General features: G+C 44.5%; 1 protein-coding gene across 6 annotated transcripts in view; it reads right to left on the reverse strand.

Annotated features, from left to right (window-relative positions):
* The window catches only part of LOC139327908 (inositol 1,4,5-trisphosphate-gated calcium channel ITPR1), a 70139-nt gene that overhangs the window by 24474 nt on the left and 31098 nt on the right, over positions 1–14567 (reverse strand). For 2 of the 6 annotated variants that reach the window (XM_070957959.1, XM_070957934.1), the window contains 8 exons: positions 12977–13097; positions 12575–12759; positions 12345–12493; positions 12135–12246; positions 11397–11432; positions 6021–6068; positions 4381–4513; positions 2625–2812 (listed from right to left, as the gene is read on the reverse strand). In XM_070957959.1, the coding sequence (XP_070814060.1) occupies positions 2625–2812; positions 4381–4513; positions 6021–6068; positions 11397–11432; positions 12135–12246; positions 12345–12493; positions 12575–12759; positions 12977–13097 (972 nt within the window). Of the gene's footprint in view, positions 1–2624; positions 2813–4380; positions 4514–6020; positions 6069–11396; positions 11433–12134; positions 12247–12344; positions 12494–12574; positions 12760–12976; positions 13098–13748; positions 13776–14346; positions 14365–14567 lie in introns of all 6 variants that reach the window. The other 4 variants (XM_070957943.1, XM_070957951.1, XM_070957967.1 and 1 more) reach the window with 4 other exon arrangements.

Genomic DNA, 14567 nt, shown 5'->3' on the forward strand with positions numbered 1-14567 from the left:
TCGCAGCGCTCATCTCCAGGATATCCCAGGTTTGAGATCCAGTCGGGCTCACAGTGCAGGATTGGCAGCACCAGCAGCGTACCGGCAGGGGTCTTTCATGTTATTGATCAGGGTTAGCTGAGCTATCATATTTCACTGTGGCAGTTTGGTTGATTGATGGTAGCTGGAAGGTGAACGTATTGGTCAAGTAAGAGTTATCAATTGACTCTGCAGCAGCAGAGCGAAAGAGTCCTTTTTTAAAACAGCCTTTTTCTAAGAACTGAGCTGACTTAAGTGGATGAAGTGAGTCACTGTAACAAAGACAAAGCCCGTGCATGAAGATGGAACACCACACAAAGACAGCCACCACAGCAAACTTTCATCTTATGGTTTTCTTTAGAAATGTAAGTGGGGTCACGTCTTACAGTGAAACAGAAAGCAAAAACCTGAACTTTCATGTCTAACCACGTTTGCTGCCTCTGTAGTGTTTCGATGCCAGTCCTTGCGCACCAACAAAATCTGCGCTACCATATCAAGACACCATCTGTGTTTTGATAGCACTTGAAAAGCAAGTACAAGAGTGGCATGATGGAGGGAATGACGTTATGGATGAAGTAACACATGGTGGTCAAGGAGAGAATGGAGTGATAGTAACAGGGGAGGATGAAGGAGAGCAGAGGGACGAGCGTCTCAGGGGCCCCCCTGTAGTGTTGGGTAAACACTGAGCCTGTCTGTATCCATGGAGACAAACCCTGAGAGGAATGAGATGGAGAAGAGTGGGGCGAGGTGGGGGCGGACAACACTGAAAAACAAGGTCATAGCGCTTTCCCTGCTCTCCTTCCGTTCCGCCACTTGGCATCAACAAAGGGATGTTATGTAACAGCTATTTATACTCGCGCTCCCTTTCCCTCTCACCCTCCCTCTCATGTCAGGCAGCACCACATGCAAACCAAATGGAGCTGCAGCACTGCTCTCCTCCAAGCCCTTTTCCTCCTTTCCTCAAATCGGCCTCCTCTCTCGTTGCTTTGCCGCCTGAGGGACAGTTTGCGCACTCCTTTGTTTTGCAATGCTGCTTAAATGCCCCTGCAATGGAGGGGTGTTTGGAGGGGAACGGAAGAGTGTGCATGCTACACAGCAGATGGCTGACAAGTGAAAAGTCAAAAGTCACCTTGTCACAATATAATTTGCAGCTGTTGAGTTGAGCGCTCATAGCTGTCGCAGAAGAGCTGGACTGGGACAGACATAAAGAGGAGCCAACAAGACTAGAAAGCATTAAAATATACTGACTTCCTGGGACATCTACGTGTTTGCTCCGCATGACAGCAGAAAGAGCGTGTGAGTGACTCTGCATGCAATCTTGAGTTATAATGTGTGGTTTATTTCTGTGGGCTATGTAGGTCACGAGTAAATAGTTAACTATGTTACGTGAGAACAAGGTATCCACCTCCCAACAGGTGCTCGGCTCGGCATGATAAATGAAGACACTGACAAAAGCCGGCTGAAATTAGCCTCTGTGTGCTTTCTTGAAGAGAGCAAAGGGCAAAAAGTTGTCAGTTTTCTGTCCTGGTGACACTTGAACTTTGTGGAAAGGTATCAAGTTGTCACGACAAAGTAGCAACACTAATTATTTTTACAAACAAGAGGAGACGCCTGAGATAAAATTCAGGGTTCTCTAACACTCGAACAGCTGACGTTTGTAGGAAGTTATCCAGTAGCTCATAGAACACAAATATTTGCATGATGTGGTGCATTTCTAGCTTAGCATATAGAGTCGCCCCCCCACCTCCCCAAAGAAACCTCCCTTTTCAGAACAAACTGAGGTGAGAGGAGCTCCGGCTTCTCCTCAATCCCCTCTGTGTTCCCCCCATCCCTCCGCCCTCTCTCCCCACTGCCCCAGTTCCGGAGGCCCAGCATGACCCAGTTTGGGCCGGCAAGAGAGCGCGAGGGAGCTGGAGAGAGGCTGGAATGTTTTGAAGGCTGAGACATTCCTCATTGTTCATTCACACAGGCCTTATGTAACGCAGACGGATCACGTGACGTAGCTCTGCAGCAGCCGTGGGAAGCCAAAGCATTATCTCTGCCACAGTGGCTTCCTCGCTCTAACCTGATTATGCAAGCACCGCGCTTACACAACTAAATCGTTTACATTGCCAAATGCACTCATAAGACAGCCCGGAGAGGAAAAAAATGAAAAACGTCTCCTAATAAACCAATCTACTTTTCTCTAATCTACCACTGAAATCATCAGCAGCTGGCCGGGCCTTTCAGCCAAATGATTTAGTGCGAGATATGAGGTGGAGGAGAGCCGCCTTTGTAATGTACATGTGCAGCTATGGTGGCACACTGACCCACATAGTGAAGATCCTCTGGTAATGAAAACTTCTATCCATGACACGGTGTGTTGTTTTCACTGATCGAATCACAGCAGATCATTTACAGATGCACTGTAGGATAAGATGAGCCTTTACATAGAAAACAGCCCATGAGATTAAAAGCACCGCAGATCGGTTACACTCAGTAGGGAAGTGGGGAAGTAGGGAAGTAGGTTTGTGTATAAATTATTACCATGGGACTATTAACGAAAACATTCAGGCATGTTTCAGCAGTTTCCACATTTGTATGATAGAGATTAGAGGTGAGCTGACCTGGATGGTGGTGTTTCCACCTTCCAGCAATGCAATAGCCAGGAGGATGCTTTCTTGGAAGACTCGGTCACTGGTGGTGTTCATGATGAGGTCAATGACCAGGTCAGAAGCTCCCTCTTTGTCCAGGTGACACTGCACCTCTGCCAGGCTCATTTCCCCACGACTCAGGCCCCCAGGACCCCCTAATGCTGCAAGACAGAGTGCAGGGTCACGGGACAGATCAGAATCACATGCATGAGGTATGTAGCCTGCGAGATTAACACTTTCCAATGTCCCTTCAAATTATATTTAAAACCTAAGCAAATATACTTTCATCAGCAAAAGTGCCTGTAGTGAACTATTTAGCAGCATATTAAGTAATTTGGGACAATGACGAAAAAAAATCCCTTCGGTCTTACTTTAGTGATACATGCAAAAGCAAAAGCCTGATGCATTTTCTATTTGTCAACATATCTTATCAGTTCTTTTTTTACCCTGCCCCTTGAACTTTTTATTATTTTATGAAAAATAACTATAATAATAACTACAGTGCATAATTCTGTTAGCGAAAATATCTAAAAAATAATATCTTAGTTTTGCAAATTTCTTTTTGTTCAAGCAATTCTTTTGAAATTTGACACAGCAAAGCTTGATACTGAGATATTGCACATCCTGCACACAGCAGCCTGAACTAAAACTTCAATCGTACATTTATTGATTTAGGTGCATTAAAGCACAAACTGTACAATGACCAAAATGTTTTGCTTAAACAGGCCACAAGCTCCTGAAGATTTCTAACTACTGTAAAGCTGACCTGGACTAACCAGTGCAAATGTACAGTTATGTAATTCATTGTACAAGACCCCCCCCCCCCCCCCCCCGAGGCCTCATATGGAATTCTCTGCTTGGCTCTTGTTTCTGCAACAGGTGCAAAGGCTGTTTCCACAGGAAGTAGCAGCCTGTCTCCTAGCAACAGTGAGAAGTGGATCACAAAGGGGAGGGGTACACTTCCTGTTGTCTGAAGGTTGCCAACGTTTTGGTGCACATGGGAGGGATGGTGAACCGGGAACCTGGGTGATTTTCTCTGTCTTCGAGTTCAGTTAGTAAAACATCTGGGCCAATCATCACCGCTGTGCAGATCAATATGGCAGCACTGAATTCATATAAAAAACTGGCTCACAGCACAAACCACTGGCACCAATATGTCCTCCAAAAGCTTTATGCAGATAAAATGTTACATCATACATAGTATGTGAGAAGCAATGACCGAGGTTGAAGAAAAGATGCTGCATGAGATGTATTGCTTCAGTATTTTGACTGCAGATTGTAACACAATGACCACGTAATCAGGTGGTGATAAGACTGTTGTGCTCTGCGTGCTCAAAGGGCAGCTCATGACACAGCTCTGGAGCTGATAACCAACACAGGCCCAGACAGCTAGAGTCACAACCTTACAGTATATAACATTACTGAGAGAACCTCGCTTTGCTACACGTCCAGGGCCAGGAAACATTTTGGCAAACCAGCTGGAAAAAGGTTTATCTGGACTTTGCCCCCTGATAGTAGTAGTTGTAATAATAGTGACAATTGCTGTATTCATTACTGGCAGCAAAGTCATGCCTCTCTTTGGCAGAGGCCTTTTAGTTAATGCCTCACAGAAACATTGGCTCAATTAGAGATCACTGTTGACTGAACTACACTCATCACTTCCTGCAGTGAAGAATTAACAAGAAACTTCTGTGTACAGAAATGAGCAGCAACAGCCACGGTGTCGCACCTGATTGGTTTTTGCCGGGTCCTACCGGACTGAGGGGGCCATTGCTAAATGACGTCAGGCTGTCCCTTCGCCCACCACTTCGATGAAAGTTGCCATAGTAACGGTTCACCAGAATCTGTCTCAGCGCCTCGCCCTACGAGAGGAGAAGAAAGGGAAGGATGTAATGGCGTGATGTCAGAGGAGATGTTGTATAACAGGGAGAACACGCATCATCAGGATACATTCTGCCTTTCAGATGAACATGAAGACACAGAAACCTGCCATTACCACCACTTTCTGTAATCCACAGTTATGGAGCAACCACCAATCAGCATCTCATGTTAAATGTTGAATTCAAAGAATCCCTAAATTTCTATGCAAGGAAAACCAGGCAGGCCCAACCTAAAGTTATGTCATTTACCACCCACACAACCAACACTGTTATGGTTATCATCAGCAGCAGCGACCCTGTGTAGTGACACTGTGAGGTCCTGGTTTTTAGACGGACCTGGGGCCAGCCCTCCCACGCCGTGACTCATCCACCGTCGAGCAGTCGGCAGCACGACTTTGTCGTTGTTATAGCAACCGCAGCACATAGCTACCTGACAGACCTCCCATGGGACAAAGTGAAGGAAATGAAAGAGGGGTTTTTTTGCGTGTGTTTGTGCGTGATTATGTGCAAATCATTATCAACTGTGGGTGGTCCTTGACAGACAAGAGGGGCATTATGTAAGCTCCACTGGCACAGTTATGCTTTGGAGGTCAAGAGTTGTGTATGTAGGAGGTGTGAAGAATACTCATCTCTTATTGGCAGGAGGTTAATCAAGTGTATGCATTATGTGTAACAGAATGATCCGTCGTAGCCACAAGATGATTCCCTGGTCTCGTTGGGTAATGCTGCCCTTTTTCTGAAACCTTGAGTCATGAGCCAAATCCTTATTGTGCCCTGTCTGGACGTCATCTCAACGATTAGCTGTTCACTGAAACTATGACACCACCATGGCACCATGCTGCTACTTCATACCCGATGACTCTTAACAACACTCCAGACAGAATTTTCGTTATGCTGTGTTTCTTAAATTGAACTTGTTAACTACTTTGGAAAAGTAAAAAAAAAAAAGTTGGAAAGTTGGTGAATAATAGGAAATATATTTCAGAAGGGGTGCAATTATTACCCTTCTGAAAGAGATGCAGCGCTGTGATTAATATGATGAGGCCTGCATATTAGGGACATTTAATCAACACTTAAACAGCCATTGAGCCTTCTAAATAATATTCTTCTCTCGGAGATGATAATTATACATTGATGGTCTCTGATCAATATTGTTATTCTGGAATATCAAAATTACAGCCTGGCTCTTTCATGGAAACACTCGAGGCTCTGCAGAATTCACTGCATTAGAGAAAGGAGGCAAAGGCAAACATGTAGAGAAAGCTATTCACATTTTCTTTTCTTCCCTCAGTTAAACATTAGTTGGCTGTGAGTGTTTGGGTGTTATTTGCAGGAGCAGTGAATGGGAGTGATCAAAAACACAAAAGCAGGGAAAAACACTTACAAAAAGGTAATTTTTCATCCAAGACACACAGCTGCTGTGTGTCTAAAACTTGGTATCTAACTATGAGTTTCAGAGTTGTGCTGCCATGCTGCTGTGAGTACCTACCCTCTTCTGGTCCTCCAACAGCTTCTCGGGCTGGTTCTGATCCAGCTGCTGGGTGCAGTGAGGAGTGTGAGCACAGTGGTCCAACAGATACAAACACAGGGTTAGTATTCATGCAGCACAGAAAAAAGGCATTTTTCAGGTTAATAACCACGTCTTGAACCTACTCAGCTGTTGGTGGCCATGCAAAGATCTGCAGGTGTGAACTGCCATGCATTTACTGCTATGTTAGAAAGCAGGGAAGCATAATGGATGTGGACGGTTTGGACAGCTTAAACAGGAGGTGTGTGCAGTGTTGACTATTCATACAATGTTAAAGGACATGTCCAATGTGATTTGATCTCTTATTTGTTTTCTAAATTCTCTTAGTGTGGCTGTTAATTATCATTCTGATGTTTTTTCTCACCTTTTTTCCTTCATTCTTGCCAATTTTATTAAAATTTCAGGTGGCATTTTTAAAAGGACGAGTAAGACCTTTTGGGAAATATACTTATTTGCTTTCCTCCCGAGAGCCAGTCACTACTCTCATGTCTTTATGGTAAATATGAAGCTGGAGCTTCTAAGTGCTTTCCAAAGGCAACTGAATTTGCTTGTGGTTCTAGACGACGTTTCGCCTCTCATCCAAGAGGCTTCTTCAGTTCTAACTGACTGGTGGGAAGTCCCAGGCATTTATCCTCTTGCAGGACACAGTAGCCAGTTAGCTTAGCATAAAGATGGGAAACAAGGGGAAACAGCTAGCCTGGCTCTGTCCAAAGGAAAAAAACATCTTACCAGCATTTCTTAAGAATTAGATATGGGGAGCAATGAAAGAGAATAAGCTTGTTTCCCAAAATGTCAAAATCTGCTTTAATATTTCAAGAAAATGTCAAAACTGAGCAAAAACTTCAATCACACTGGATCAGTCGTTTCAAGTCAGGCATGTGTAAACATGAGGTGATGTGGGCCATGGTCTGAGCACAATACAACGCACAATAATCTATTGTACACTGATGACATCTGTTGTTTTCCCTCGTTCGTTTGCCAATTTCCTTAATGGTTCACACAAACAATGGAGATTCAGGTTAGACCCCGTCTTTGCAGTATCAAAAATCAGTGCCTCTATGTACAGTATGTGTTCACCAAGGGAAAAGGAAACATAAAAAAGCAATGCTCCACTTAAATTGTTATGCAAAAAGACACACTAGGAGGGGCAGGCGAGGCGAGAGGAGAGGCGAGGGGTGATGGGGTTAGAGTTACATAATCACTCCAAAAGGAACCAGGCCACTAAACCAGTGACACAGAGCGGCTTACAGCGGCCATCTGTCACCAAAAACAAAGAGGGCAAGAGACAGAGCAAGTGAAAGACAGCGAGGGTGAGAGAGGGAGAGTAACAAACGCAGTAGATTTACAAAGGTTGACAGCTGAACGAGCCTCTCTCTGTCAGTCAAGGTCAACTGCATGATGCAGCCTCCAGAAGGGCTTCACCGCTGCTTGGCATAGTCTCCAGAAGCTTCTGAACTCTTCTGGAGGAATGCAACACAGTTCTTCCAAAATACATTCCTTCATTTGGTGCTTTGATGCTGGTGGAGAGATCACCCACAGGTGTTCATCTGGGCTGAGTTCTAGTTAGTGTGAAAGCCGTATATGATTCACATCCTTTTCATACTCACACAACAATGGAAGCATCCGCACCAGTTGTCTACTCATTTATTTAGGCTTTTCCTTCAGTTTGTCTCTGACGTCAAAGAACAACTAAGCACAAGATATCAATCAGAGGCAAACTGTGACTACAGAAGCCACATATAATGGGGCATAGGTAGAGGACATTGGTGGTTCGATCCCTGGCCTCGACAGTCTACATTTCAAAGTATCTCTAAGCGAGATACTGAACCTCAAAGTGTGAGTGCGAGTGTGTGTGAATGGATAACGCTCGTAATGAGCAGGTGGCTTAGCTGCCATATGAATATGTGTGTGAACAGGTGAATGTAGAAATACGTTCCATTTACCATATAGGTTCCTTAAACACTACAGTACAAGTTACAATCTGGATCATGCTTCTGTAGCAAAGATCTGTGAAGAATCCTCTGCTCAAAAACAGCAAAGTACAACGCCCCCCAAAACAGGAACCAGGACCATTTTCAGCTTTGTGACAGTGCATTTTTTTAATGGGGTCTTAAATTTTTTTTGTGTTTTGGGGTTTTTTTTTGTTTTTGCTTAGAATGTATGAGAATTTTCTCAACCCATAAAGACGTCTGAAAAATTCAAATCAGTTTTAGAGATACACGGCCAGCGATGAAGAGCGTTTTAAAAAGGGAAAAGGTAAGAGGGAGCGAGAGAGATGGAGTTTGTTGGTCGGTGTGTGGGTGGGGAGGGTAAAAGCAAAGTGAGACAGAGCGAGAAAGCGAAAGTGACAGACGCAGACACAATGCGAAAGAAGAAAGGGAAAACACAGAATACACTCACATAAATACTCTGGAATACACAAAATGCTAATGATGACATTTCAGCAGACGCTATTTCACACTGTTAAGTTGAGCATGGATGTTGTGCTTGAAGCTGCGCAGGCCTGTTTTTATTATCAGTATTACTACTATTTCTTCTGATTTCAAATAGTTTCTCTACTTTTATTGATGAGCAAAACTCAAAGTTCATGACTTGTACTCAGATTTGTCAGTCTTGACTTGTGACAGGATTTGGATTTTTAGTGTTGAGCCTTCAAACCCACTTGTGACATGCACTACAATTGATTTCACAGTCGGGCACAGTTCAGCGGCAGGTCAGGGGGCTGCACACTCAGTACTCTCACACTGGAGGAGCAATGTCTTCCACACGTGGACACTGCCTCACTGTCACCACATCAAACCACAGAGCAATATGCTGATCAGAGTAGATATGTGCAGCTAATCATCCCCAGTCTGACCATAGACACCACAGAGTAACCCCTCACAGCTGCCACATCCGCCCCAACTACAGAGCATTCCACCAAACTGGAAACTCCCCGGGGCAAACCCCCGATCAGTCTCACACCTCTCAGTTCAACAATATAGGAAACAAATATGCACACACACATGCACACAGAGTACATTGTACTTCATGTTTAGGTGTTCTATTTTTCTGAAAGTGTGTAAATAAACATGTCCTTGCAGGCTGAGACTGAGTCATGTTTAAACCAGTGGTGAATGACATGAACGCTGGGGTTTACCACACGGGTGCTTGTTATGTGCAGACAGAAAAGCAGACTAAATTAAAAGACAGGGCTCTGTCATTTTCATTGCAGCTGACCTACTTCTGTACCAGCACTATAAAATGAATTTTACACTCTTGGCCAGAGTGGGCAAAGCACAGCTGCGAGTGCGGGAGAAAATGTGTTGAGTAGATTAAAAAGCAAGCTGGACGCTATCTTAAAATCAAAAAAAGAGTCTAAAAGAAGATTTCTTTCCTCCTCTAAATCCATCCAAGCTTTCCAAGGGAAGAAACAGGGAGGTGAGGGGGATGAAACATGACTTACTTCCAACATGGAGGGCTTGCATAACTGCTTTGACTAGACCACACACACACACACACACACACACACACACACACACACACACACACACACACACACACACATGCACACACAAGCCCAGGTGAAGAGGGGAGTCTGGGAGTAAAAGCCCAACACTGTGTATGCTGAACTCCTCAGGCTCTTACATAAGTCTGACAGCCAAAGAGCAATGGATTTATCTGATAATCCACCTCCCTGACATTTAGCAAGTGCGGTATACACACTGGGGAGGTCAAAAATACATCTCCTGCTATCTCGATTTCAAAAATGGCACAAATGATAATAACTTATGCAAAATACTACTGTATAAACCAACTTCATGTGACCCATCTGAACCACGTTTCCTGTTCAACAAGCTCACACATTCACCCAGTTCCTCTTCAGTCGTCGGCTCTGCTGTCCTGCTTTACTCAAAAGGGCAACAGAGGAGACGAGCGCCAGCTACGCACTTTCATATCACACCTACACAAACACTCACAGCCAGCCTCACTTAGTTTACACTGAGTGGGTGTGTGTTTGCATCTCTGTGAAAGGGTGTGAGTGGAAGTGGGGGAGTAGTTGAGGAATTGTGACACAATGATTTAATGCTTCCAAAAGGGAAGAAGGGAAGAGGAGATGAGAAATATGTGGAATTGGCACATAGGGAGGGAGTGGGGGGGGGGCAGGTTTCCACTCGACTGCCATTCTTATATCAGAGCTACATGACAGACGTGGATACATCGAACAGGTGTGTGCAGAGATCATCTCTCACACACGACTGCAAACAGCCCTCCACCCCTCCAACAGACACACACATGCAGGTGCACACACAGACACAGAACGGCAGTGTGGGTAAACAGCTCCTCTCCACTTTTATTGGCAATTACTGCTGAAGGTCACACATCGGCAGAAGGGCTGAGTTCCAGGAAAAAAAGCCTGGCTCTTATGTAACCTCAGCCCAGAGTTGGCAGGGGCCCAGCAATCGTGCAGCTCTCAGGCAAGGAAAACTAGGACACAGCCTCAATGACTGCCACAGCCCCTCACATTCATTAATACACACACACGCGGCACGCAGACAGTCACAGTGCCCCCTATTGGCGCCGAATGGAGACACAGGGGAAACACCCTACAAAAAGCTGAAACATTGACGACATTGAGACAACTAAACCTTGATGAAGCGAAAAAAAGAGCGGAATGGAAGTGACATGGCTTTTACGGCTTTAACAACCTAGTTTTAAAAAGAAATTGTCATAGCAGTTCATTTGTGATGTGTGTCTTTTGGTGATTCCATTCCTTTATCCACCTGCTAGTCTTTTTTCTAAATGTGCCTCTTGTATTTCTTAATTCATGTCTTATTTTATTTCTAATTATCACAAGGCTTCAAGGCCTCCCTCATTTTCACACGTATGTATGAGTGTAAAATACAATGGGACACCAGTATTAAACTGAAATTAATGTTAAAACATACAGTACCTATGTCCCAAAGCTATTAGACATGGTGGTTACCTTGGAACAAAGTAGGGCATGAAAATGTCTAGCGTGGGCAGCTTGCTCAGGCTGCAAGTGACTCACCTTGGAAGTTGGAATAACACAACTCAGTTGAGCAACATGCACAGTCAGCCACAGCACTCCCCACAGTGTCTCTCTCTCTCTCTTTCTCACTGTTTTCAGTTGATCTACACATCGGTTTATGGTAGGCAATGCAGCAGGTGTGTAAGACAGAGTTGGCCTACCACCAGCTGCGCCTGGAGCCTCTGCTACCTACAGCGCAGCAGCTGCCACAGTACAGTTACAGAACGACTGCTAGTGTTGCACAGACATGACAGACATCAGCGCAGGAAAATGAGGGCATGAATAGAAGAAAAAAGAGAAACAACCTTAGGCATATCCATCTCATCATCAAAGGCCCTGAGCTGAAAGAGAACAGAGGGTTTCAGGCAGTTAGATAACAACACAGGAAGGAGGAAGCTAAAGCAGAGGTCAATGATACAGCACAACATGTTAGTTAAGTGTGTAAAGGCTGTGGGGATACTTATCAACTTTGGCAGAACAGAGGAACTGGTATTTATGAATGGATGCTACCCACAGAGAGCAGAATTAGTGCAGTCTCATTCCATGGCTGAAAGCATTTTTGAGGAGTGACCAGGCCTGCCTTATTGACCACAGAGGTGAGTGTGACACAAGGAACAAGCCAATTCCCTTCAAAATAAGGGCATTTGGTGTGTCAAGTGTGTGTGTGTTGCGTGTGCGCGTGCAAAAATGTCGTCAAAGCATATTGTATATATCTCCATTTGCTATTTTTTGTGAATATTAAGACGATCAAATTTATTCTACTTCACTGAAAGGTATTGAGGATTGGTCTGTAAAACATCTCTGAAATCCAAAAACGCAAGTCTAAATAAAGCCGAAGCTCTTTTATTAATAGTTCCTCAGAAGTTGACCTCTTTCTGTGAGTGCACCGGCATCAAAATCCATTTGGAAAAACAAAATCAAGAGACAAACTTTAAACACATTTTCTAAGCATTACATACAGCACAATATACAGCATGTGCACAGTCATACTGTGTTCATGAAGCATATCACGCCCCCATTTCTGTGCTGTCAGCTTCTCCTACCTTCTCTCCGTAACCGCGGTCTTTTGTCATCATCTCTCGCAGCGTTTGCAGAACTTTGATGCACAGTCTCTCCTCATTCTCCTCCAGCAGCTGCTTGGTATGTTTGATCAGCCTACACACATACGTAAGCTCATAAGTGTCATTTATTATAAGCATACTCACTCATATGTTAGTGATAAATTAGCTGAAGAAGGTATTTCCAAGGCTTACTTGCATATGAAACCTCCGCTCTCACACTTCTTGCGTGAGTCCGTGTTTTCAGGGAACAGCAGCTCGGGCCGATGCAGCACGTCCACCAGAACGGACAACTCAGCCTGGACCAGCGGGCGCAGGCGGTCCTCGAGAGCTGACACAATGTCCTACAGACCGGACAAAGAAACTTCTTTACTGCTCAGATGATTAAGCACACTTAAGTCAGCACAAACACACAAGTGCCGTACCTGCAGCCTCTCAATGATGTTCCTGTAGTCCCGTGAAGCGGTCACCACAGAGTCTCTGCGAGCAGCATTACGAGCTGAAAGTCTCCAGCTCATGGCTGTCTTCTGCACAATGTTGTTGGACTTCACAAACAGGTTGTTAACCTGGTTGTCCAGGTCCACAGGGATGGCTATCGCCCTGCCTTTAGCTGTCAGGGACACACAGAGACACACACGAGCAGCGTGAAGACAAATTGGCTCCAGCAATTGTTGCTCTTTCCTCACAAGTAAATGCATTAAACAATACACACTGTCGACCCTACTGCACTGTAGATGATGGATTGATGTAAACATTAACAGTAAGGGCTTGTGAGACCGGATGTTTTTAGAAGTTGATGTGAGCGTTGAGCAGGATCTTGATCTTACCAACATCAGAGAGCACCTTGATGCAGTTCTCCACAGAGCCCTTCTGGACTGGGATCAACCAGTTACAATGGTAGACCCTGAACACTGCCTGCAACAGCTGCACAAAGACTGGCTGCCTGGTCTGAGAGGAGGACACAAGAAATAGAAGTCAGGAGATTCTCACATGGATCTAAACAGACTAACTCAGAAAGACAGAAAGAAAGATGTCCCTCGACAACATGAAAGTCCCATCTGTCATCCACAGCACCACCAATCTGGACCGTAGGGCTTGCCTTTTAGTATCTCGCACACACGCACACATGCACGCACACACACACACACACACACACACACACACACACACACACACAGTCAGGTTTCCATCACCTCTAACCCTTACCTTAACCTTAACCCAAGTCCTCACCTTAAAATTTGATGATTTAGGCTGTGCGAGTCCCCACAAAGTGACTGTGTAAACAGATTTATGTCCTCACAACATGAGTAATAAACATCCACACACATGTACACACGCACACACACCTCTCCACACAGTGATGTAGCTTAGCTGGTGTGACAGCACCTGGAGTCAGAACAGCACGCTGACTCCATGGTGGCCTGTTACTGTTCCAGGAGACCCATCAATCTCTGAGCAGACACTTGCCCAAACCTAGCCCAGCCAAAACCAGCTTCATCTCATACTCACACACACTCTCTTACACAAGAAATCTCTTACACAAGAATCTGTAACACCCATCTCTGTGTTCTCCCCGCTGAATTGAATTACAACAAATACCTGAAATATTTTCCCCAACAGAGAGGCCTGCAGCAGAGGATACAAGCAGTGAAGAAATAATACATGAAGGGAAAATAATCACACACATGCTTTCAAATGCATTACTACACAGACAGCTGTTATTCCGTCAATATGTGGAACAGTGTTGGTAGTGTAGTGATAAAAAGTGTGTTTGCATCAAGATATTTCTATGAACCCATGAGTCTGCTTATACAAAGAAAGGGTGAATTTTTTGTGTATCCACAAAGGAAATGATTAATAAGCACAACAGGATGCCAACAATCACGATCACAACTAATTGGTCTTAACTTTGTAATGTCTAATCAGCTCTACAGGACCATGACTAACATAATGCTGATTAACACGAAGAGAAGGGGGGCTTTATTTTTCCTGAACCATTCACGATGACGGGAATCAAAAGGAAGAAGATTCTCAGAAATTCCTCGGAAGCACCAATTTTACCACTTAAGGAAGCGCTTAATATGAAAACCACAGCAGTGGATGGTTTGGCTCTAATCTAAAGGTCAGGCTTCTGAGTGAGGGTTTCACAGGAGAGTCACGACATGGGAGAGCTAATGCATATTCTATCTGTACTTACATTCTTTCTGATGGCCACCTGGAGCACAACACACACTGTACATTAATGGGCAGGAGGTCAGCCAGTATTTGCGTGTCAATATTAGCAGAGAGGAAGCGCTGAATCTCAACCATGTATCATCTATCTCATGTTACTGTGTCTCTCCTTCTCAGAAAAGGTTTTCTCTCAGATTATGTAACAGCTAAATGGTATGACCAGACAACAGGCCATTTAGAGGTATG

The sequence above is a fragment of the Chaetodon trifascialis genome, chromosome 3, assembly GCF_039877785.1.
Source record: "Chaetodon trifascialis isolate fChaTrf1 chromosome 3, fChaTrf1.hap1, whole genome shotgun sequence".
NCBI lineage: Eukaryota > Metazoa > Chordata > Actinopteri > Chaetodontiformes > Chaetodontidae > Chaetodon > Chaetodon trifascialis.